This window comes from Phacochoerus africanus, chromosome 16 (assembly GCF_016906955.1).
Source record: "Phacochoerus africanus isolate WHEZ1 chromosome 16, ROS_Pafr_v1, whole genome shotgun sequence".
Lineage (NCBI taxonomy): Eukaryota > Metazoa > Chordata > Mammalia > Artiodactyla > Suidae > Phacochoerus > Phacochoerus africanus.
In genome coordinates, this window is record NC_062559.1 from 31,351,125 (window position 1) to 31,376,124 (window position 25,000).

The 25,000-nt window shown below is 35.6% G+C and overlaps 1 protein-coding gene across 1 annotated transcript in view; it reads right to left on the reverse strand.

Moving 5' to 3' along the window:
* FOXP2 (forkhead box P2) overlaps positions 1-25,000 on the reverse strand; it is a 545,958-nt gene that overhangs the window by 42,557 nt on the left and 478,401 nt on the right. The window contains exons 7-11 of the mRNA XM_047762905.1: positions 20,957-21,094; positions 19,047-19,280; positions 17,380-17,548; positions 5,265-5,478; positions 3,222-3,326 (exon numbers count right to left, since the gene is read on the reverse strand). Of these exons, the coding sequence (XP_047618861.1) occupies positions 3,222-3,326; positions 5,265-5,478; positions 17,380-17,548; positions 19,047-19,280; positions 20,957-21,094 (860 nt within the window). The remainder of the gene's footprint in view (positions 1-3,221; positions 3,327-5,264; positions 5,479-17,379; positions 17,549-19,046; positions 19,281-20,956; positions 21,095-25,000) is intronic.

The following is a 25,000-nucleotide window of genomic DNA, read 5'->3' on the forward strand; positions in this document are numbered from 1 at the left end:
TTTCGACCACCTTTTCTATTGCTATTTATACAGTGTCAAACCTTAAAATTTTACTGTCTGTAATAAACTTAATTCCTCTATCAACTAAGTGCTCTTTAATACACTGATATTTTATTGACACTAACTATTTTGCCTTTCTTCAAAAAGTGTTTCTATCTTTGTACCTCAGAACATGTTTTGTTTGCTAGGAACTGCATATGTGGGTTCAAGAATGCCTGTCTGCCAACTTGAATGTTCTATTGTAAACATTTTCGTTTAAACTCTAAAAGTCAGTCCATCTACATTCGAGCTGACTTAGGGCCAATGGAATGATAATTAATTTTGCAGACAAACTACACTAAAGTTTTGTGGGCTGTTATTGTACCGTGACATTTATAAGACAATAATGAAGAACTAATATGAAATGCTTTTAGTCATCTAGGGAGAACCTCAATGAGTGATCTGAAAAATGGTTAGCTTCTGTCAATGCCTACGTTACAGTAATTCAAAAATTTTCCTACACACTTTTTTAATCTAGACTTTTCTCTTCATTCTTTTATTTTTCTGCTTTCATCGTTGCTATTACGAATGTTTCTAATTAGTCTTATTTTTAAAAAATTCAATAGAAAAATTTCAATCGAATATTAAATAATATATATGTACATATGGCTTAGAATATGTATGTTCTTCATAAGCATACATCCTCTGGTGGCATTTCATTTGGTGCTAGGCAAAAATAGAGGAATTATACAAGTTTGTTTGGATATAATGTGAGAAAGGGAATTTGGGACTCAATATATTTTCTATTATCCTTTGTTATTAAACCTACATAGGCTAAATAGAAATAATGGATGGTTTCCTCTTATTTCAAACCAATGGATAAGCTGTCTGATCTCAGAGGACAGCTCAAGCTGTACAATTTATTTCCAGGCATTTTAGAAATAAAAATGCCACCACAGTATTCTCCTCCCAAAAAACTTTTATAATAAACACTGGGCACAAAATTTCTAGAAAATGGATAAACAAAAAAACTGAGAGCTAAAACCCTTTACAGCTTTCTGACTTGTCTGACATTCCCCCACCCCCGCCAAGACTCCCGATTCTCTCCATTATTACAAAAGAAAAGCAAAATCATTCCAAGAAAATTTGGATTGGTGGTGATGCCTTCTTCAATTCACTTTCCACACAGACACGAAGTCAACTGTTTTTTCCTGAATAACTGAAATTAATTTAATAAAATGTATTATTTTACTTCCCTTCAAATTTTCCACACATTTTAAGAAAAGGACAATGCCAGTATGAAAATATGTTTAATTAACACTTCATCTCAGTACAGTATATGGTATTAGTTCTATTAACAGAATTTATCACAGATCTTTTGACTTCGAGAATGTAGGCATATCACAAGAAAAATGGACTAAAAGAAAGGCCTTAAAATCTACTGTCATTTGTTCTGTCATCCCTATAAAGTTAATGGGTTGGAAAAATGGCCAGTCTTTGGAACCAAAGTTGATACTTAATTGAAAGGAAATGCTTTAATTGTAACTTCTTCAGTTTTTAAAAAACACCAACATGAATATGAAAAAGAGCCTTGGAGGGCAAGATGAGAGTTCCTATTTATAAGTTTGTTAGTAATAAAAATATGTATAAATATTTTGAGGTGAACAAAAATGCTCCTTTCCATGTGCTATAAAGGACATCACATTGAAAGAAAGACATTTTTTCTTAAAAGATTTTGAATTTTATCTGAAACAACAACTTAGAGCAATAAAATGTACGATGATTAAGCTAGTTTTAAGGTTTATATGGCCATATTTAAGAAAGAGTGGCATAATGATAAGGAATAATAAAGCGTTAATAAGGACAAATACACTCTAGTGAGGAACTAGGAAATTAGCTGTTTAATGAATTAATATCCCTATATTCTGTCTTTGTTTTTGCAAATTTTTTTTTCCTTAGGAAAATTTCAGCAAAGCTGCATAACATTTTAAGTACTTTTCTTATTTAAGACACTCAAATCAGTTTCCTACCCAACAAAATGGTAGCTCACAACTGTTTTTGATAACAGGAGTACAAATTTTCATTTAAGGCAGTTATAAACCATAGCAATATAGGAGTGCATTTTCTTTTAATTGGTCAGAAATTTTTAAAAGGTTAAAAAAATCCTTGAGGAAATCTTACTGTAATTCAGTTATAAAGTTATTATGATGCCAAGTACTTGTGCCTTGTTGTTAAGGTGCTTTTGCTCTATACCCTATAGTCTACCATTTGTAAACACATCTTTTTGATGTTTCTGCCAACATCCTGGCAACAAAGCAGTGCAATTTCAAATGAGCTAATTAACTTAATTGTTGATGAAGCATGAAACAGTTCATTCACCCTGTTAGCTGCTCCATGACAACATAAGAGTCTCTGCCTGTGAAGTTACTCATCTCCATAAACCTATCTGTAGCCCTCTGTTTAGATCTCTTGTATACTGAAATTGCGCATGGAAAATGTTTCACAAAAGATGCATATTCTCGTTTGAAAAAGAATCTTTTATGCATTAAAAAATAAATTATCATGTATGAAGAAATGAAGGATGTGTAAAGTTTTTATTTTAGGCTAGAGAAGCCATATAATCTATCATACAATGATATGGCCATGTATGTTTCTCTATGATTCTCAGGGCAACAAGTAACAACATGGAGAAAATACAGTCCTCTTAAAATTTTAGTTACTAGTAATTTCACTTTTATTCTTGTTAAATAAATACATCAAATATTATTCAAAGAAATATAAAGTCTGCAATAAAAAAATAAACCCTTAAAATGTGTCTTTTGTTTAAATATATGTATATAATGTGTGCTTATATATATATGCAGGTATGTATATATATATATATTATATGACTTCTCATAATTTTACTGGAAATTTTTATTGAAATCTTGAAATTTAAGTGAATCTTGCAAACATGCCTTCCAATTATTAACAACGGTATTATAATAGGCTATGATTTTTCATTCATTCAAAAATCTTTATTGGATGACTTATAAAATAGTCTCACAAAAAGGTAAAGATGAAGAGTTAACTTTCCTGGTTTGACTTTGCTACACACTTGTTGGAACATACAGAACTTACAGTGTGCCTTATGATGGACCTTTTGGTTTCTTCCTTCAGCTTTCTTCTGTTTATTTACAACAACGTGTCTAAACCTCCCATACAATCCACTCCCTCCCCTAAAAAGAAGGTAAAAAACCTACTTTAAAAACTGTCCAAAATCTTCACAAATGCTTTCACAGCCTGGCCATTTGCAAACTCCATGGCCATAAAGAGTGTGAGAGGCCCCAGTCTCCTCATGTGACGAGCTGTAGCGAAAGAACAGGGCATCAGATTCATCTCAGAAAGTCATAATCGTTGCAGGCTGCTAGCGCCTGTCAGGTTACGATCAGTGACAAACAGGTCAAAACAGGTCAATTCAGCTCAGAGCAGTCAGAAAAATTTAATCGTTCTATTGAATAGTTCAACTGCCAAGGCTAGATGATGTTCCAATTAGAGGAGAAATAGAGCCAAAGATGACTGTTAATAAAGGATGAAAAACTAAGAGGACTGTATAATATCATATGCTAATGCTGCCATATGACCTTAATGTTACATTTACCTCTAAATAAAATATATATAGTCATGTGTGGTCAAGAGAAAAACACCTATGCATTTAAGAAAGTATCAGGAGAATCACCATAAGCGTTTTGAAATGTTCATTTTAGAGAAGATATAGACCTTGAGAATCATTTAAATTGTTTAATATTTATGTGTGAACCACATATATTTCAGCTAGTTATAACTGACTAAAAAACTTCTGCTTTGGAACAGTATTCATTAGTTATATCCTTTTACAATTGTCAAAGACATTTGCTAGGTGAATATTACATCAGATAGACACATCCTAGAGACATCAACCAACTTCTGAGATATATAATCATCAAATTACTCTCAATTAAAACAACAGCGTGAAAGCATTCAAAGGCATACCGTTTTATAACAATGAAAGCTAACAAGAAAAATTTTTCATGATACTCAAAGACCAAAACATTACCAAATTAGACTATCCTATTTTAAACTGTACTGTAATTAAATATGTTTCTTTGAAAAAATATTTGTTTATGAGAGAGTTTGTTACAGTTAGGTAGGTTTTCATATTACATAATAGAACACTGTCAATCTACTACACTTAAATATGAATTTTACAGCTACATAACATAGGAGACTTTGCCACTCTAAGAAATCCTACACTTATGTTTTATCTTCAAAAAAGATACTTTCCATGTTGAGCAATATTTTAGCTTAACGTATTTGGTTTAAATTACATTAAAGGATTTAAGTAGATAACCATATGCCTGACCAAATAGAACTAGACAGACAAAAATACATGGGTGCTCCTTTTACAAAGCCCGTTTTTACACAACTAAAACCGTAAGTTGAAAAAGTATCTAATATAATGTACTTAGGGTTGGTTACTGTAGAAAAAAATTTTTTTTATGAATTTTGAATCAAATTTATTCAGAAAGTTACCACCTTCATTTTTACTATATGTTTATAATTCCATCATGTTACAACAAGAAAAAAAGGCAAACCAGACCTTCTATCTTCTGGTTTATTATACCTGTGTTTATTTCATTTATGTGTGTCTATTCTCTGATTTCTAAGTATATGTCTGTAACATGTATTAAGGGGTATATGTATGTATCTTTAATTATTTGAAATTGGTTCTTAAGTTTAAAAATGGTAAAAAAAAATATTCTTATTTTGTCAATCAGGCTAATCACAACATCTCAACCATTAAACATATATTGACACAATAATTCCACATGTACTTACAAAAAAAATAACTCTCTTCAAGAAGTTCCTCCCTCTATCCATAAAACTGCTGGTATTAAACTTTTTAAAATGAAAATAATATACAAGACAATCTAAAGGTTTCTTTTTTGTTCTTTTTAGGGCCGCACCCGTGGCATATGGAGGTTCCCAGGCCAGGGGTTGAATCGGAGCCATAGCCGCTGGCCTATGCCACAGCCACAGCCACGCCAGATCCTCAACCCACTGAGCGAGGACAGGTATGGAACCTGCGTCTTCATGGATACTAGTCAGATTCGTTTCCTCTGAGCCACAACAGGAACTCTGGTTTCTACCGTAATTTGTGGTTCTACATATTTTGCCCCTGTTAGGAACAACCCATTATTTTTAAGTTTACAAGTGTTGAAAGTAAAATTTGGTCATAGCTATGGAATAAATCTCATGAGATTTACCTGTCTCGCCTTGCATTTAGAACTGAAGACTGTCCATTCACTATGGAATGATGGGTTATTGGTGGTGATGCTTTGGAAGTGGTGGAGGAGGTAGTCGAGGAGGAATTGTTAGTAGTGAGGTCTAGCCCTCCGTGTTTAATGCCATTGTCGTCCATACTGTGAACTCCAGTCACTTCTTTCCATAACTGCTGAATCTCAGCAGGACTTAAGCCAGCTACAAAAGGAAAGAAAGCCCCACCAATATAACACAGTAAAGTTTATAACATAAGCTCAGTATTATTACTGGACTAATGCCAACAACAAAAGTGATGTTACCAAAACAATTAAAATACAGTAGTCAATCACTTTACACCATCAGCACTATAGCTTTTCTCTGGAACAATCAGTTATTTGCTAAAGACTACCAATTTGAGACTAGAACTAGAAATAACAGTATTGGGAATAATATCAAGGATTAATAGAAAAAACACAGCAAGTTCCATTTGCAAATGAAAACTATTCAACTTTCAACAGTAGGTCTTACTTATTGGTAGTATTAAGTTTTTATCAGTGAGAAACTGAAAGACAAGTACATTTGGAAATAACACATGTCAAAAGAAATGAAAAAAGTAAGGAGGGAAAACAAAAATGTCAGAGGAAAACAGTAAACACTCAACTCAAAAGAAAAACAGACGACAATTATCTGGCAATTTTGATATTTTTCAGAGAGGTAAAGGATACAAGTGAATTTCATATTAAGGTCCTAAAAATGCCAATATGCTTACCTATATGAGCCAATTAAGCATATAAGATCTAAACTTCTTCATTTTATGTCTGGTAGATAGAATAAATCAACTACTCTTTTTAAACAACTTACTGGTTCAGGTTATGCAAATTTACCTGATTTATGAGGAATGAAAATAGAAAGGCTAGGTACAATCTTTTAGCTTTTAACTGTAATTTTTTTTCCTCTTTAGGGCTGCAACCACGGCATATGGAAGTACCCAGGCTAAGGACTGTATTGGAGCTGCAATCACAGCCACCAACCTATGTCACGGCTATAGCCTAAACAGAGCCACATCTGCGACCCACGCTGCAGCTCGTGGCAAGGCCAGATCCTTAACCCACTGAGTGAGGCCAGGGATCGAACCTATGCATCCTCTTGCATACTAGTTGGATTCTCAACCCGCTGAGCCACAATGGGAACTCCCCTAGCTGTAATTTTGAAGTGGGACTTGAGAAACTTTTGTTTATAGTATTCGACTTATAAAATAATGCTTATAAATGCAAAGTACTGTGACATATATATTCCTTATAAACCTTATGCTTTTTAATCCTTACTATAATCCAATAGAGTTGATATTTTTATCATAACCAGTTAATTTATGGATAAGGAAACAAAGTGAGAGAGAGGTTCAAAAATATATCTAAGGTCACAAAGCTTATGTATGAAAAAGCTGTGATTTAAATGCAGGCAGTCTTACATGAATGCCTTTGCTCCTAAAATATTTTATTCACACTGGTCAGAATGGCTCTCATTAATAAGTCTACAAATAACAAATGCTGGAGAGGGCATGGAGAAAAGGGAACCTTCCTACACTGTTGGTGTGAATGTAAATTGGTATAACCACTATGGAAAACAGTATGGAGGTACCTCAGAAAACTAAATATAGAACTAAAAGCAATCCCACGCCTGGGCATATATCTGTACAAAACTATAATTCAAAAAGATACATGCACCCCTATGTTCATTACAGCACTAGTTACAACAGCCAACACAGAGAAACAACCTGCATGTCCACTGACAAATGAATGGATTAAGAAGATGTGGTATATATACACAATGGAATACTACTCAGCCATAAAAAAGAACAAAATAATGCTATTTGCAGCAACATGGATGGAATCAGAGATTCTCATTCTAAGTGAAGTAGGTCAGAAAGAGACATATACTGTATGATAACACTTACATGTGAAATCAAAAACATGGCACAAATGAAACTATCTACAAAATAGAAACAAACTTATTGACATAGAGAACAGACTTGTGGTTGCCAAGGGGGAGGTGGAGAGAGTGGGATGGACTGAGAGTTTGGGGTTAGTAGGTGCTAGTTACTACATTTGAAGTGCATAAGCAATGAGGTCCTATTGTATAGCACAGGGAACTATATCCAATCACTTGTGATGGAATATGATGGAAGATAATATGAGAAAAAGAATGCGCGCGTGTGTGTGTGTGTGTATATGTACACACACACACACACACACATATATATATATACACATATATACGTATAACTGGGTTGCTATATCCATATAAACTGGGTCACTATATATGTATAACTTGCTGTACAGCAGAAATTGACAGAACACTGCAAATCAACCATAATAAAAGTATAAAAATATGAAAAGTACTGAATGAAGATAAACTGAAAAAATATACGAACAATTGCTATCATTTACTGAGCATCTACTTTGGTGCTTTACATACTTTTTTTTTTTTGTCTTTTTTAGGGCTGCACCCATGGCACATGGAAGTTCCCAGGCTAGTGGTCAAATCGGAGCTGCTGACCTCTGCCACAGCCATAGTAATGCCATATCCCAGCCACATCTGTGACTTAGGCCCCAGCTCTCAGCAATGCTGATCCTTAACCCACTGAGTGAGGCCAGAGATGGAACCCACATCTCCATGGATACTAGTCAGGTTCTTAACCCGCTAAGCCACAACAGGAACTCCTGATGCTTTACATTCCTAATCTCAGCTAATATCACCTGAAATTAGGAATTAATACATTTTATGGATGAAGACATGGAGGCTCAGATGGATTAAATACGTTGTCCCAAACACTAAGCTCATAACCAGTGGAAAGAATTCAAACTCGATCCCTGTGGCTCCAAAATCTATATGCTTTATAACTATATTTATCTATAACATCTACTATAAGGGTGCTAATCAAACTATCCCCCCCCACCCTACCCCCACATCAGATGCTATAGTGGTGCTGATCAGTTGAGAGGTGCATGGAGTGAAGTGAGATGAAATAGGCAGAAGAGACCAGTGAAAGAGAACAGAACATGATGGTGAGAAAAGCCCCCGCATCCTTACCTCTACACATGGAAAAATCATTGATCTAGACATAGCCATAAGTAGCCCACAGGAAGAAAGTTCTCACTGTTCCAAATACAACTTCTGGTCAAATGATTTGTCACAGTGGTAACTTTAAATTGCTATGCCTACCACAATTTCAAACGGACCTTTTTTTACAGAAAGCTATCATTTTGCTGATTCTGGCTCCTCAAGATTTTAAGACGTAGTCTGAGACTATGTCTTAAAGTAAAGACAGTATAACTCAGGTTCCCCAAATTATTCAAAACTGTATTTTTTTTCTATAACTAGGAGGATGGATTAGTAAAGGTATTCTGTCACATAGGAAATAATTTCTGTATGAAGAACGTTAATAATTGTTTTAATTCTTGCTTTAACCTAGGATTCTGAAATTGACCGTGACTTTTTGATTACCTGGCTTCGTGTGCTGGGTGTCCTAACAGTAAAACTCCATTAGCAAATGTTTCTCTGTGAGAGCATCAGCTCGTCTTCCGCATCAGAACGCTCACCATCTCACCTGCTGCCTCTCTGCTCCACACTCTACGCTTGGCCTGATTTCTGCCATAGATTCTGGACTGCCTTCCTGTTTTCACCTTGCCTTTGTATAACTTATTCTTCATATATCAGCCCAATTATTCTCTTTAAGGGTAATTTAGGCTATGGAACTTCTCAGGCAAAGCCTCCACTGGCGTTCCAGAACACTTAGGACAAAAAAATAAGAAAAAAAAACAAAAAAAAAACACCCAAGAAACCTTTCTGTGGCCTCTGAGGTGCCAGCATTTATTATCTAGCTCTTGCCTGCCTCTCTGACCTCATCCATCACTCTCCCTGCATTTCATTCTCTTATACTAGCCTCTGCTGTTTCGTGAATACATCAAACGTTTGCTCCCTTTCTAGCTTTGGCTCTGGCTGCCCTTACATTCTGGGCCATTCTGGTTGCAAATCTTCTCACGGCTCCTCCCTCCCTTCACTCAGGTAGTGTGAGGCTCACTTCTCTCTGACCACACCATCAACCACTGCCCTCCCTACTTGCCTTTTATCATTCCCTATCGCCTTACCCTATTTTATTTTACTTTAGAGCATTTATCAGGCTCTATGTTATTTGTTGTACTTGTTTTCATCAGTCTCATTCCACCACTTATTAAGAGTTGGGGTTTCTTTTTTATGGGTATACCTCCAGTGCCTAGAATAGTGCCTGGCATGTGCTTAACAGTTGTTGATTTAATGGATTAAAACCAATTCAATCAGTTCTCAAAGATACCTTGGACTTTACCTCGTGACTCTTAAAAGGTAAACTATTTATGAGCACTGCTCTCCTATAAGGCCAATGTTTAAAGAATTTTGAATGGTACTAGTTGATTCCAACAGATCGAGTGGCTAAAAACATTTTATAATTTGGGTAAAGACTCAGATATTTTAGAGACTATAGAAGTTAAAAATGTTATTAATAATTTAGTTTTTGAACTTTATTAATGATTTAACCTATGTACCTGCTTATCTTCTGAAAGTATATTATTACCATTATACCATTCATTTGCATTGACAATTAGAGGTATCACCATGATATCACAATGATAATATGGTAGTGAGTAGTAGGCACATAAATATTTGATAAATAACCCATTCATCATACAAATAATGATCCTTAATTAAAAGAATATTATATTTTAAAAGCATTAAATTTATTTATTTATTTATTTTATTTTTTATTTTTATTTTTTGCTTTTTAGGGCCACACCAGATGCATATGGAGGTTCCCAGGCTGGGGGTCTAATTGCAGCTGCAGCCACCGGCCTACGCCACAGTCACAGCAACACAGGATCTGACCCGTGTCTTTGACCTACACCACAGCTCACGGCAATGCCAGATCCTTAACCCACAGAACGAGGCCAGGGATCGAACCTGAAACCTCATGGTTACTAATTGGATTCGTTTCTGCTAAGCCGCGATGGGAACTCCCTAAAAACATTAAGTAACTTAATAGTAAATACTTATATAATTTAAATATTTAAACTTTAAATATTTTAAATATTATAGATAAGAAGCAGAAAATAAACAATGTCAAAAAGAGATTCTCGTTAGCGGAGTGGTTCTCAAAAGTGTTTCCATATTAGAATCATTTGGGGATCTTTTAAAACTTCCAGTGCTCTGACCAAACAAATTAAATCACAATTTCTGAAGGTAAGACACAGTCATCAATTGTTTTTGAAGCTCCACAGATGATTCTAATTGCAGGTAATTTGAGGGGAAATTTTTTAAACTATCATATTGCTCATGAGACAAAGTATTCACAACTCCAACTTGTTCACTTATCTTCCATGGATACAAAACTATTTATGAATATGAAACAACAAGTCAATCAATTTCATACAATTTTTAGAGTTTTGTGAGTTTTTACATTTTGATGATTCGCAAGAAACAATTTACTTTTTCAGTCATCAATGTAACAAATTCAGCATTTCCCAGACTGTGCTCCATGGAGGTGTACTCTTCTAAACACTGTTAATCTAAGAGATTTCAGAGGCCTGTGGTCTTGATCTTGGAGACATATGATTTATGTTAGCAAGTAAAACAGTTCTAAGATTCTAGTAACAAAGAGAACTTGAGTGTCTTTTTCTAACTCAGTGTTCTGCAAATACATTTGAAGGAAAAAATAAGTCAACAAATTATTTTTACAATTACACTATTTCATTTCAGAATTTATTTATTTATTTATTTATTTAGTCTTTTGAGGGCTGCACCTGCAGCATATGGAGGTTCCCAGGCTAGGGGTTGAATCGGAGCTGTAGCTGCTGGCACCTACAGCAACGCCAGATCCAAGCCACGTCTGCGACCTACACCCCAGCTCATGAAAACACGAGATCCTTAGCCCACTGAGCGAGGCTAGGGATTGAACCTGCGTCCTCAGGGATGCTAGTCAGATTCGTTGCCGCTAAGCCACAATGGGAAATCCTCATTTTGGTTTTTAAAAACCAAGTATAGGCTCAGGATTCATCAAGTCATCTCCATCCCTAGTTCCTTCCTTGAATTGAAAGCTGCCTATCTGGTAGCTCCGCGTAACCCTAACAGAGTCTCAAATCTTACATGTGCAAAACTAAGCTCCTGTTTATACCACAGCCCTTTTGACCTCAACTTACTCCTCTCGCAGGTTTCTTTGTTCTGTTTACCAGGTGCTTTATAGTGCTTCTCATATGCCAGTCACTTTTCCAAATGCTTCCTACATGATAATGTAATGCCCAAACCACTATTCCTATTGTTATTGTAACAATAATTATTTTCCCTTTAGAGATGAGGACAGTAAGGCATAGAAAGGTGCTCAACTTGCTAAAGAGCTAGTAGGTAACAGACCTCCCTCACATTTTCAGGTCATTCCTCACATATCCCCTTCCCAGGACTCCATCCTTGGCCACCTGCCTACAAGTGCACATGCTCCCATTTCCTATGGTTGCTTAATTAGTCCCACAACGGGAACTCCTCAACTTAAAACTATAAGTGCAAATTACTTGGCTTTCTTCAAAAACCTATTTCAAGGATATACAAATACAATATTTCTGCCCAAAAGTTTTGTAAGTATGTAATTTAAAAATTTCATGCCCACCCAAAATTGAGAAACTTGGTTCTCCTATAAATGATGACTTGGGCTTGTTCTCAATCACTGTCAGGATGATAAATAAGCCTTAAAAGATTTGTTTTTCCCAGAGTTGAAAGATCAAAAGGATGAATTCCTAATCAAATTGCATATAATACCAGAGATAAAGCAGTTTAATAATAATTCTTTAATCCTGGAGTCAGAGTTGGAGAGTAACTACTGGGTACCAAGCACTGTGCTAAGAATTAATGAAAATTTGATAATTCATATCTAGAGTATACATCCTTAGGGCAAACAAGGTTTAAAAATTTCAGTGGCTTCACTTATTGGTAATAATTACACGAGCAGATTCTGCACACTCACAAATAAGATTTTTTTTCCCATGTTCTTTTATTTTCTGTCTAGTAATTAATTTTAACTAAATAATTTTAATATATTATGATAAAAAGTAAGTCTACTGTGAATTTTAATTAACTTATTTAATAGTGCTCTGCTTATTTTCTAGTGTTACTTATACTTAAGAGTTATACAAATGAATTTTGGCAATTGTTTTATTAAACCATTTTGATAGTCAATAACTTGAATTATTGAAGTATTATCATTACTTTTTACTCCTCATTTAAAATTTTACATTTTGAAAAACTAGTATATACACATGGCCAAAATAATTGAATCACAGAGAATAATATGCATTACAAAGTTAAATTTCCGTACCAGTCCTGACCTCTGGGTCTCCAATATTCCTCTCCAGTGGCAACCATTATTCCAGTTTCTGGGCTATCCTTCAGAGACCCACGTGTTCATTTACAATGTGCCAAACCTAACATATTAGTTTCAGAGGTGTACCAAATACACATTTTGTTCAAATTCTGAATTACAGGAAGGAAAATTAGCTATTTGTCTACCAAAGTATGAACTTCTGGGATACAGAAATACGTCTGATATAAAAAATTCCTACTATGATTTTTACTGTCAAATTCTTTACAGGTTGCAGTTTTACAGTTGGATATCTATTACAAAAACAATGATTTCTCAGTTTTATCGATCACGACATTTTTACTTCGACAAAATTGATATTTTCCTTTTAAGTGTCCCCCAACATATAAAGAATTGACAAATAGAACTTTTTAAAAAGACACATAGCCTAAATGGAGTTAATTCCATTTTAATATATGCGTGTTAGTATACTAAACAATTAGCCAATTAGAATTATGATGTAATTTAATCTCCATCTCCCTACATCATTTACATTTCCTCAAAAACTATCTCAACATATCTTTAATATTTCCCTACACATTTAATTATTCCTAAGCTAGTTTTTATACATGAAATTAATAGCATTCACAGGTAACTTTGCAAAGTTTCATTCCCATAATAATAAATGTACATTTAAGCTTTAGCTCACTGATAGGAGTTTCAGCATGTAAAGCCCCAAAGGAGATTTTGCTTCCAAATTACAAATAGAAGATTCACTGGTATTTAAGAGAGAATACTAAAGTGGCAACAATTATTCAGCATGACATACATTGTTCATAGCGCTGTTGCTGTTACCCTGATTCGATATATGCTCTGTGTAAACCCAGGATCACAGATTAAGCAAAAACAGCAAGGACGTCAGAAGTGATGGTGAAGTAGGCATCTGGCTACTTAGATTTCCGTAAGCAGAGCCTGAAGTCCAAGTCAAATTCGGATTTTGGCTGAATACCGATGTCAAAGACAAACTTCGGCACAGTCCTCACTCAGCATAAAGGATATTATACGTTTCTTCAATAGATATCATTTTCTTTATTATTCAGCAGTTCTCTGACTCCAAGCTCATTTAGTTCTACAAGGTGTTCGTTCAAAATAGCAACTGCTGGTTAGATCTAGCATTCTCTTTGGTCTTGGCAACAAAAATGTTTATTTTAGATAACTCCTATAAATTCAAAAATGTGTTTTTAAAGCTGAATGAAATATATATGTGTATGTATGTGTGTGTATGTATGTATGTATCTATCTATATATCTATTGATCTCTCTATTCATCTAACTTAGTCCCTGTAGTAATGCTAAACCTGTGAATAGATTACGCACTGGGATATACTGACTTCCATCTTATGTCAAAAACATATCAAAGTTTAAAGTGCATGTCAAAATAATTTCCTCTTTTTCAACATGTAGACATTGAAAATGAGTCACTAAATAATTACTATTTGATATATAAAATATACTATGTATTGAATAGCTTTATAATAGGTATTTTTGTTTGAGATGGATTTCAAGATCCATCCTTTTTTATTTGACTTCTGCATACCTATACTCTCTCTCTCTCTATATATATATATATACACACACACTTAGAGATTGTAATTTCATTGCCTAATTTACATTAAAATCCACTATTATAGTAATGCTCATGATGACTTTAAATGCTTAGTATTTAAAATACCTTACTTTAACATGATATAATACAATATCACATCATTTTGCAATATAGAGAAAAATGTCTGTAGTCTTCTATCCTTACCAAAATTATAACTATGGTTACTTGTATCTGATTCTTATGTACATATTTTTATACAGTTAAAAAGTTTTAATCTTATTTATTTATTTATTTATTTAAATTGTTATTTCCCCAATACAATTTTTTTTTCCCACTGTACAGCATGGTGACCCAGTTACACAAATATGTACACATTTTTCTTCCTTCACATTATCATGCTCCATCATAAGTGACTACACATAATTCCCAGTGCTACAGAGCAGGATATTTTTAAAGATATAATGTGAACATCATCACTGCATATTAGTCCTACTTGGTATTCATATGGCTATTGTGGCTAATCAATCAACCAATCAAAAACCTAATGCAAAGTGAACAGAGAAACAGATAATAAAAGTATTTAAAACATCTTTGTCTGAAATAACCAGTTAACTTAAGGCATAAATGATTCAGGGCTTATATCACCTAACAATTACTTATTTACTTTCTCCTGTCCTAACGCTGAGATTCCAGAACAGTACTATGAACTTAGTGTGTTCCCTTACAGGAGCTGGTTTATCTGACACACTGCAACTGTGTTTGGCTGATGGGTCTCCACAACAGCACTTTACACATTCGTCTAAATAGTTGAAACATGATGATGACTTCTATCTTTTTATTTAACATACATATATTTTCTGCTGCAACCCAAATATGTTTTCAGATTTACTTCCTTTTCCTCAATGTTCTCCATTCCAGACATTATCTCTCCTTTATCTGATGGAGAATGCAAAACAAAAGAAAGAGTGATCAGTATGTAGGGCAGAAAAATAGTGAGTCGCTATGTTGTACAGCATCAAGAACTAACACAGTGTGGGAGGTCAATTATTTCCTGATGGATGTACGTCAGATCACTATGCTGTTCACCCTAAACTTACACGGTGCTGCAAGTCAATTACATCTCAATAAAACTGGAAGGGAAAAAAACAGAAGAAAAATAGAGATAATTCCATCAAAAGAATGCTCAGAAATAAGAAAAAAAGTCATGTGAAACTACCGGAATGGTTAAAGCATAATAAGCTTCCTTGTTTGCAAGATATTTGTATGATTATTTTGGAAGAATGTAGTTTAACAAATATATTTCAGAGATGTTACATTGTGTTTCTATGAACATCTATCTTAAACTTTCTTGAAATGTTTGTTTGAATGGTTTTACTCAAATAAAATCATGTTTTTCTATTGAGGAGAGAGAAAAAACAGATCCTAAATACAGACTTTATTTGAATTTTATTTGAAAAATTAATGACATAAATTTATTGCTTCTACCAAATTTTATAGTTCCTACAAAAAATCCATGTTTATATTGAATTAATTTATAAATTCCTTATTTTTTTAAACTTATTTCATCCTTTGTCCTCAAGTTGTATTTATTTTTCCAAAGAACAATTATTTGTGAATAGAACATTCATTGCTATGGTGATACTATGGTTTATTTCAATTCTTTTTGGAATGACACAGAAAAGTGAGTTTCCTGTCTTATTTTTCTTTCACTATTTAAACTTTATCCTTCTTGAGTTCCTAGGAGTGATTCAAGCAAGCGGATTAGAGGATCTCAAGTCAAGTAGAAGAGAAGTCCTGGGGAAAATAAGCCATGGAAATAGTAATTTGATAAATAAAGAGAAAAACGTTTACCACGATGTTGATGTTTCTAATTTTATGTACCCAAACCAATAATTATATGCATTTCAAAGACTGTCTTTTATCTGCCTAATTATAATTTCTGTATATTTTATTGTTCTTGAGTTTCTCCAGTTTATCCTAAAGAGCGAGAAAAATGACCAGCAAGTACTACTGCAATGTACTCTGTAAGTTCATTTTAACTAATTTTAAGTAACTTGATTAAAATTTGTTCCAACAAAATCTAAATGAGAATTAGAATAAGCTTTGATAACGTTTAGAGATATATGACTTTTACCTGTATCAAGGATTTTAGCATACAGAGAACCATTTTGTTCACCATTCTCTTGACTTTTTTTAACTTAGAACTCCTTCCATTTCACAAAAGATTTAAATGATGGATATATACAACTGTTTTTTTGGTATGGTATAATCTTATTGAATTATCAAAGTACATCCAAAGTTTTCTTATCAGAAAAACAAGTATACAATTGACAGATTTTTTTACGGCCCCACCCGTGGCATATGGAAATTCCCGGGCCAGGGTCTGAACCCGAACCACAGTTGTGATCTTTGCCATAGCTGCAGAAAAGATCCTTAACCCACTGTATGGGCGGGGGATTAAACCTGCATCTCTGCAACAACCCAAGCCCTTGCAGTCAGATTCGTAAGCCACTGTGCCACAGCAGGAACTCCTACAACAGACAGCTTTTTGAAGCTAAACTTCACAAAACAGTACATGCATATACAATATTATTTTAGAGAAAATAGCATCCTATGGTTCCATGAGTTATGATATAGGGTCCCCAGTTCCCCAAAGCATAATTTGGAATATGCTCTGTAGAAATAGACAAAGCCTCCCTTTTATACATGGGGTTTCAGTGAAGATTAGGAACGTCTATCTTTCTTATCAGTTGTCCACCAAAACTCCTATCAGCTCACTCATGTCAAATGGTGTGTTGTTCGCTTTCCTGCTCATTCAATTCCCTGTAGATCTTTAGTGTATATTCAACAGCTTGAATTTTGCTGCCCTTATAAATCTTCTTTCATAAGATGAATAAGTACACATTTAATATCTAACACAACACTTGAAAGCAGTTTTACTACACACTTAAAACGCAGTATGTAGTAAAATTTCTTCAGTCTCAAGAAAATGGGCCATGCAATCATGTTAACAACCATGTTTTAATAATAAACATGAGGGGCATAAAAACAAAATCTTCTCAATGTCTCAGGTAGATAGGCCATGCAGTGGTAGAAGGTGCAAGCTTAGAAATGAAGTATGTGCTGTGTTTCGTATGTACCTTGAGGCAGCGATTGGACGGGAAGTGCCGCCTGGCCAGGTGGGATGGAGATGAGTCCCTGCCGCTGAAGGCTGAGCAGATGTTGCTGCTGCTGGAGTTGTTGCATCTGGAGAAGCTGCTGCTGGAAGACAAGCTGCTGGGCTGCCAACTGCTGCTGCTGCTGCTGCTGCTGGTGCCAGAAAACCCAACCCAGTAAACAGCAGAGAAGGTGGCCTGCTCAAAAGCTCTCAGACAGAGAAATGCTCCCTCCTTTCATTGCCCCGGGGCGTTTGTGAATGGTCATCCCGTGGTCAAAGTCCAAGGGTAGAATGGGAGCAAGTTCTGGATTTTCGGTTGCCTTTCTTTCACATATTAACACAGCAGCAGAGAACCAAGGAACTTGCATTGAACGGGGATGGAACAAGGTCTAGAGAAAGGGTGTAGCCAAGATCTCGACTTTAAACTAAAATGGCTTATCACAGATGATAACGAATTTACCTAGACTACAAGAATAACACTTTACAGAAACAGTCAACTTCAACACACTTCTTTTTTTTTTGTTTTTCAATGGAATAAGTTTGATGTGCAGAAGTCCCTGACTGTGGTCTCTAGTGATCTATTAGTAAACTGGGATGGAGCCTGCACAGGACAGGCCTGTTAGCACTCTCTCCTCCTCTCCTCTCTTACCGGAATACATTAAAGGCAGCATTATGTTCAAGACCAGAAAAAAGTGCCCTTATTATAAGGCAAAGTATAAGTTCCAATTTTGTGAGGCATTACAAGACAAACCAGAGTTCTTTGGACTCGGGAGGGTCTGAGGAGGCAGTCACACTTCAGAGAGAGACAAGCCGCTGTGGAAGACCTTTCCTTTTTAGTTTGGGGAAAAGAGAAACTTTTGATGCGCTCACTGGAAAACAGACTGCATAATGGAGCAAGTCATGTGGATTGCCCAAAGCCTCCGGAGAAATAAGGGAGCAATTTCTATTCTGTAGTTGATGGCTGTCTGAAATTCTATTCACAAATCCAAACAGAAACAAAGCCTCAGGGGGTCAAAACTGTTTCCTGTACGTTTGCATAATGGGCAGCTTGAAGACAACGGCTCTGATACCTGCTGATCAATTTAACTACTTCAACATGTTTTGTTTGTATTATGTTTATATTTGATGCAGTTTGCTGACAAGTGCAAGCTAGGCCTGAGAAGCCAGCTTGTCAGTTTGATTTATGAGCATATCAAACTGGAACTTTCTACTCGCCACTCCAAACCTACGGTAGCAGTTCATTAATCAGGGGCCTGTGACTTTGAAATCTGTGCTCAACCAGATTCTCCCCGGGTTCCCCCCACCCCACCCCCAACAATAGGCTAAATTTGCATGCATGTTCTCTGAGCTGCACCACTGAGAAAAATAAGGTTCCCTCACCAACTTAGATTCTCGGTGAATACAAGATAATCAGTACTTTGTCCACCACACAGCTTGCTCTTTGTACACTGTGATTCATTAGTGAACATTAGACGACAGCAGCATTGGATTGTAACTCTCAAGTCCCATGCTACAAAAAAGGAGAGCAGGAGAGTTCTACTGTCACTGTTATTAAGCTCAGCACAAATGTATAATAATGCATCTTTGACAGCAAGAGCCTGGTGATAGGAAGATCTAAGACTGCCCTGGCCTCGCAGCGCCCTTCCCAACCTTACGTTCCTCAGCAAAGTCACTGAGCCGGCTGGGTCCTACCTCTTTTGCTTGCTTTCCAGGATGCTGCTGTTGCTGCTGCTGTTGTTGCTGCTGCTGCTGTTGCTGCTGCTGCTGTTGCTGCTGCTGCTGCTGTTGCTGTTGCTGCTGCTGCTGCTGCTGCTGTTGCTGCTGCTGCAAAAGCTGAAGATGTAACTGCTCTTGCTGTTTCTTGTAAAACTCTTGTAGTTGTTGCTGAATAAACCATTTTGACTTTAATAAATAAAGGCAAAAGTTGCATGGATTATAAAACTCCTAAACTCTTCTAGACTGGCACATGGTAGAGTCTCCATTAAGATTCATCTCATAAGAACAATAATAAACATGTGCACTGGATTACAGGAGACAGCTCTACGTACATTTTTTTTTCCCCCAAGGCATCTCTGAAACTTTCCAGTCCAGAATCCAAAACATCCTAAACAAAAGGGTATAGGAAATCTGTATTCTAAAGGGTCAGATACAAATAAATATGCTAAATTACTATATCTACAGTCCCAACAGCATATAAAAATAAGTTAAACTCTACCACTTATAAAAACCAACTACAGAGTTACATAAAATCAGGTTGTCCAGTTCTTACTGAGAAAAAAAATCATAATCCATCAGATGTAAAGAAGAACATCAGATTTAGAAGTATAAGCAACTGGCCTGTGGTCATTATTATAGAACACAGGAAAGTAATTAAATCTCTAAGAATTTGGGTAGGAGTTCCCGTCGTGGTGCAGTGGTTAACGAATCTGACTAGGAACCATGAGGTTGCAGGTTCGATCCCTGCCCTTGCTCAGCGGGTTAACGATCTGGCGTTGCCATGAGCTGTGGTGTAGGTCACAGACGTGGCGCGGCTCGGATCCTGCGTTGCTGTGGCTCTGGCATAGGCTGGCAGCTACAGCTCCGATTCGACCCCTAGCCTGGGAACCTTCATATGCCATGGGAGCGGCCCAAGAAATGACAAAAAAAAAAAAAGAAAGAAAAAAGAATTTGGGTAAAGCACATTGTTTTCTCTATGAAGTAAGTCTATAACACAACGTCTACCTTATATACACTCGAGGCTCCAATAACGTACATGTTAGAAACCTTAGTTTTGCTATTTAAAAAAGATAATTCTCATGAATTGGCAGCTCAGTTGCCCAGCTTTGTTCTAATAAGTAGATACTTCTATTATTAAATTTCCAATAAAATTCGGGAAGTTACTTTCCTTGTTGTAACAAAATGACCAGTTCCAATTTTGTACTCGTGTGAACTAAAAGGAGTGCTGAAGGGTTAGGAATTTTAAAAGCAACAATTATCTGCATTTTTTTGGCAAGTCTACAAATCCAGTGCACCTAGCATTTGAATATTTAAATATTGATTTATCTCATGTGGAAATGACACCTCTTTGGCTCTTACTCTAGATGTTAATGAATTTAAAAAGACTAAGGGATCTAAATTTTCCTATACAGTTCTGTAGTCAAAATGCTACATTTATACGGAGTTCCCATCGTGGCTCATTGGTTAACGAGTCTGACTAGGAACCATGAGGGTGTGGGTTGGATCCCCGGCCTTGCTCTGTGGGTTAAGGATCCGGCGTTGCCGTGAGCTGTGGTCTAGATCGCAGATGTGGCTCGGATCCCACGTTGCTGTGGCTGTGGTGTAGGCTGGCAGCTACAGCTCCCATTGGACCCCTAGCCTGGAAACCTCTATATACCGTGGGTGCAGCGCTATAAAGACAAAAAAGACCAAAAAAAAAAAAAAAGCTATGTTTATGTTCTAGCATGCTGACAGGCTGTCCTTGCCAGCAGAGGAGAAATTGCCACACGTGCCCGGGGAACTGTCAATACGGGTGAACACCTTCTGTGCCTCGCTAGCACACCAAAGCAGGTAACCCACATTACCTGCTGCAGCATGACTGCCTGCTGCTGCTGGAGAAGGGCTTGAAGCTGCTGAGGAGACAGGACTTGCTGCTGAAGGATCTGCTGCATCTGCTGAGGGGTGATCACCTGGGGAGTCATCATGGCCACTGACACAGGCACCTTGACAGAGCCAGAAGGAGAAAGGGTGGGCATTACCAAATGTCTGCTAACCTGCTTCTCAGCTACATGGCATCCCGAACACATTCTTTAGCAATGATTGCTGATCATTTTTACAGACTATTTGCTATATGATTTAACTATCTAATAATGATATTAAGGTACCACTGTATTTTGATACTGGCTTTCTAGAGGCATCGGATTTAATCAGATCACACCTTTATGTTCCACACCTCTTATGTATTATGCTTAGACGGGCTGCTTTGACTAGCACAGAAATTGTTTAGAAATAAACAATTACATGTCAGTTTTCTCAATACTTCATAATGATCATGGCATCACTGTCACAGGGCTGCAAATGAAAAGCCTTTTGAAATGGGTTACAGATATGATTAAGATATAATAAAGATTAAACAACTGGAAAATATACATTTAAACATCTGTTATCAAAGCTAGTAAAAAGAATGTATGTACACTGTACATAACCATAAAATCTAAACATCATTTTCAAAGTTTAATACATATAACACAGACAGTCCTAGAAAAATGCATACAGTAATACATATTACTACATGAATACACATAGTAACTTACACAGCAGTTTTATTTATTTACTTATGTATCTCCAGAAAACAGCCGTATAGATAGGTCCTGTCAAGGAAGGAATCTTAGGCTTCGTATTCAATTTCTCCTTTGAATATTTTCTTATTTCAAGCTAACTAACCATATTGCGAAGTCTGGAAAAAAGATAATTCAACGATGATTCATTAAACTGAAAAAAAACTTAAAATATTTTACTTAAAATATTTCTTTTCTTTTCAAAGTTCTGGAAATTAAAGAGTCAAAAAGAGAAAGAAATAAGGAGGGAGAGAAAGAAACAGACAAGAAAGAAGCAGCAAGGAAAATACAAAGTAAGGAAAGCCAGGGAGAATGTCCAAGAGAAAGAGAGAAAGGCTGTGGACAGACAGGAAAAGGTTGGCAAAAGGGGGGAACAGGAAGGCTCCTTGCATAGAAGCCCAAGGTATCTGCTCAGTTCAATGGCAGTCACACTATCTGAAGGCATTGCTTGTATTAACCAGCAAGTAATCAGACAACTTGTCAACCTGCCAAGTCTGCAACCTTTAAAAAAGCAATCACTTTCTTTCCTAGAAAAAACAATTCACTTTTACTGTAAATAAAAGCAAGTATTTATATAAACACCGATTTTGAACAAATTCTTGGGACGCATCTGTGAAAACAGAAAAAAAGACAAATAGACATGGTTCACAATTTATCTTGATAGTCATTTTAAACACAGTTCAAACTCTTTGAGTCTGGCACTTTATGTCATAAAGAAAGGAAAAATTACTAATGAAAACAAGGAAGAAAAATAAAAGGAATTTAGGGTGTATTAATTCCTCTCCCTCCAAAACAACCCCCCTTCATATTTAATACTAAGAAAGAGTATTTTTTATTCCTTCCTATCTTGGTATATTGATTAACTAGATCTAACTTTGCAACACAAAGGAAAAGAATCACAGAATAACAGAAAGGAATTCGAGTAAGTCTGAAAATACTTTTGGACTTATTTAGAACATATAGACATACCTATAGATTACTATATTTGAATGTATCATGATAGAAGGCATTCTGACATGGAATCTGTAAAATTAATTGACTCAGTGGGTTGCCCAAGTGCTCGATTGTTTAAAAAATTTAATGGTCAGTTTACTTAATTATTCTTTGATAAACAAAAAGAATGGTTCGAACAAGCAGTTTGAAAAAAATTTACCTATCTACAAAAGTGCCTTTTCTTCTATTAGTCATTTACCTCATACTATCTCCAAATAACAAGGGATCAAATGAAATGAAGGAAAAGAAGGACAGATATGCCAAACTTTAAAAAGCTGCCAATCCAGATAAATGGATAAACAAGTAGGTAGCCGGATTACACCTATATAGATAGCTATTCACGTATTATAGTTAACTAACTTCTAGAAAGATGTGATAAGAAACTCACCACACTTCTCTCATTTAATAGCCTCTTACCTCTTTTTAGCATATAGAGTGTTTTCACTCAATTATTTATCTACAAGTAAAAGTACTTCATTTGTATAGATAATGAACACACTTTGTAAGAAAAGTTTTATGAATGGAGACACGCAATAATACACTGAAAATTTACAGTTAGCTTTCACCTTATATAAACGTAACTATTATGAATGATTTGGAATATAAGTGAAATTAAGCAAGTCTTCTTCTTTTGCTTTCGTTGAAGTTCATCAGCCCCTTTACCATAGTTAAATGAATTATTTTTCACTCTTAAAATATTTCGTATTTTCCTTACATTTAGAAGTTTTGACATGAAAATTCTCCATCATCATCCTAAAGTTGTAGGGATCACATGAATGTGATATTCTGCACATTTTAAGCAGATTCTGGCCTACCCTCCAGGAAACTGCCATCTAACACTGACCACATGCGGATAAGAGGATATGTAGAAAAAGAAGCCAACTAACTGAACACTCTACTTCCATAAAATATGCACAAAACACAAACTTAAACACAAATATATATAATACAAGTGCGTTTCTGAGGGATTTCTAACACTACAAATAAGATAATACTATCATTTCTAAATCCATATACATAAGCTTATCCAAAAGGAAACATTTAAAGCTACTAAGAATTTAAAAATTTTAATAAATGAAAAATTATTTTTTCCTAATGTCAGTTATATGTTATATGTAGACTGCTCCACTTGTCTTATTTAGAAATTAATAATTTTCAAAATGCAGACCTCTATTTGTAAGTGAATCATTTTAAGTGATACATTTCCTTTATTCCTCCTTTATCACCTTTGTTACTGCCCCAAGCTACTATAGGAATTCAGTGATAAAGAGGGACAGAGGTTTACTGAGGACATTAAAATTTTTTCAAAGATTATGCTACTTTATTGATATTTAGACAGGCAAAATTAGCATCAAATTTGAAGGCCTATGGATAATTTTCCAAAATAAAATACCTTAGTGAATTAGGTGTTAAGTTTAAGGAAGTATTTTCCATTAGATATATACTTTTATTCAAGCAAATATTCAAAAGAGGAAACAATTTAGATGTGCAACAGAGGAAGGGAAGGAGAATTTATCTCAGATATTCTCTGGTGAAAAGGCCAAAGAAAAGTCTGGTTGGGTCTAAGAAAACAGAATAATTATACAGCTACCAAGTGAAATAAAAAGGAAAAACTGATTTTAAATGAGTGTCCCAGTGAAAACTGTCTATCAATGAAAATCTTTAAGAGTGAAGAAAGGAAATGCAGTCAACTTTGGTTGGGCGAGTTCTCTTTTTTTCCTTTCTTGGTCTTTACTATACTGACAGAATTCCCCATGGTGATGCTCCAAATAAGACTTTCATTTATCCTTATTTATTTCCTCATTAGGTGAATTTAGCACAAACTTGATGTGTAGCTATTTGCACCATGAAATACTGGGTAAATGTGCATAAAGATAGGGTTATGTATTCTGAGATGAGAGAGGAAAATCTGTGAAACATTAGGGAGTTCCCGTCATGGTGCAGCAGAAACAAATCTGACCAGGAACCATGAGGTTGCGGGTTTGATCCCTGGCCTCGCTCAGTGGGTTACAGATTCGGCGTTGCCATGAGCTGTGGTGTAGATGGCAGATGCATCTTAGATCTGGCGTTGTTGTGGCTGTGGTGTAGGCCGGCGGCTACAGCTCTGATTGGACCCCTAGCCTGGGGACCTCCATATGCTGTGGGTGCAACCCTAAAAAGGCAAAATACATACATACATATATATACATATATATATATATATGAAATTTTAAATGAATCAGAATGGTAAAAGCTGAAATATATGTTTACCTTAAACTTTTAAGTGTACCTCATGAAAAGGGTCAAAAATCATCAAGA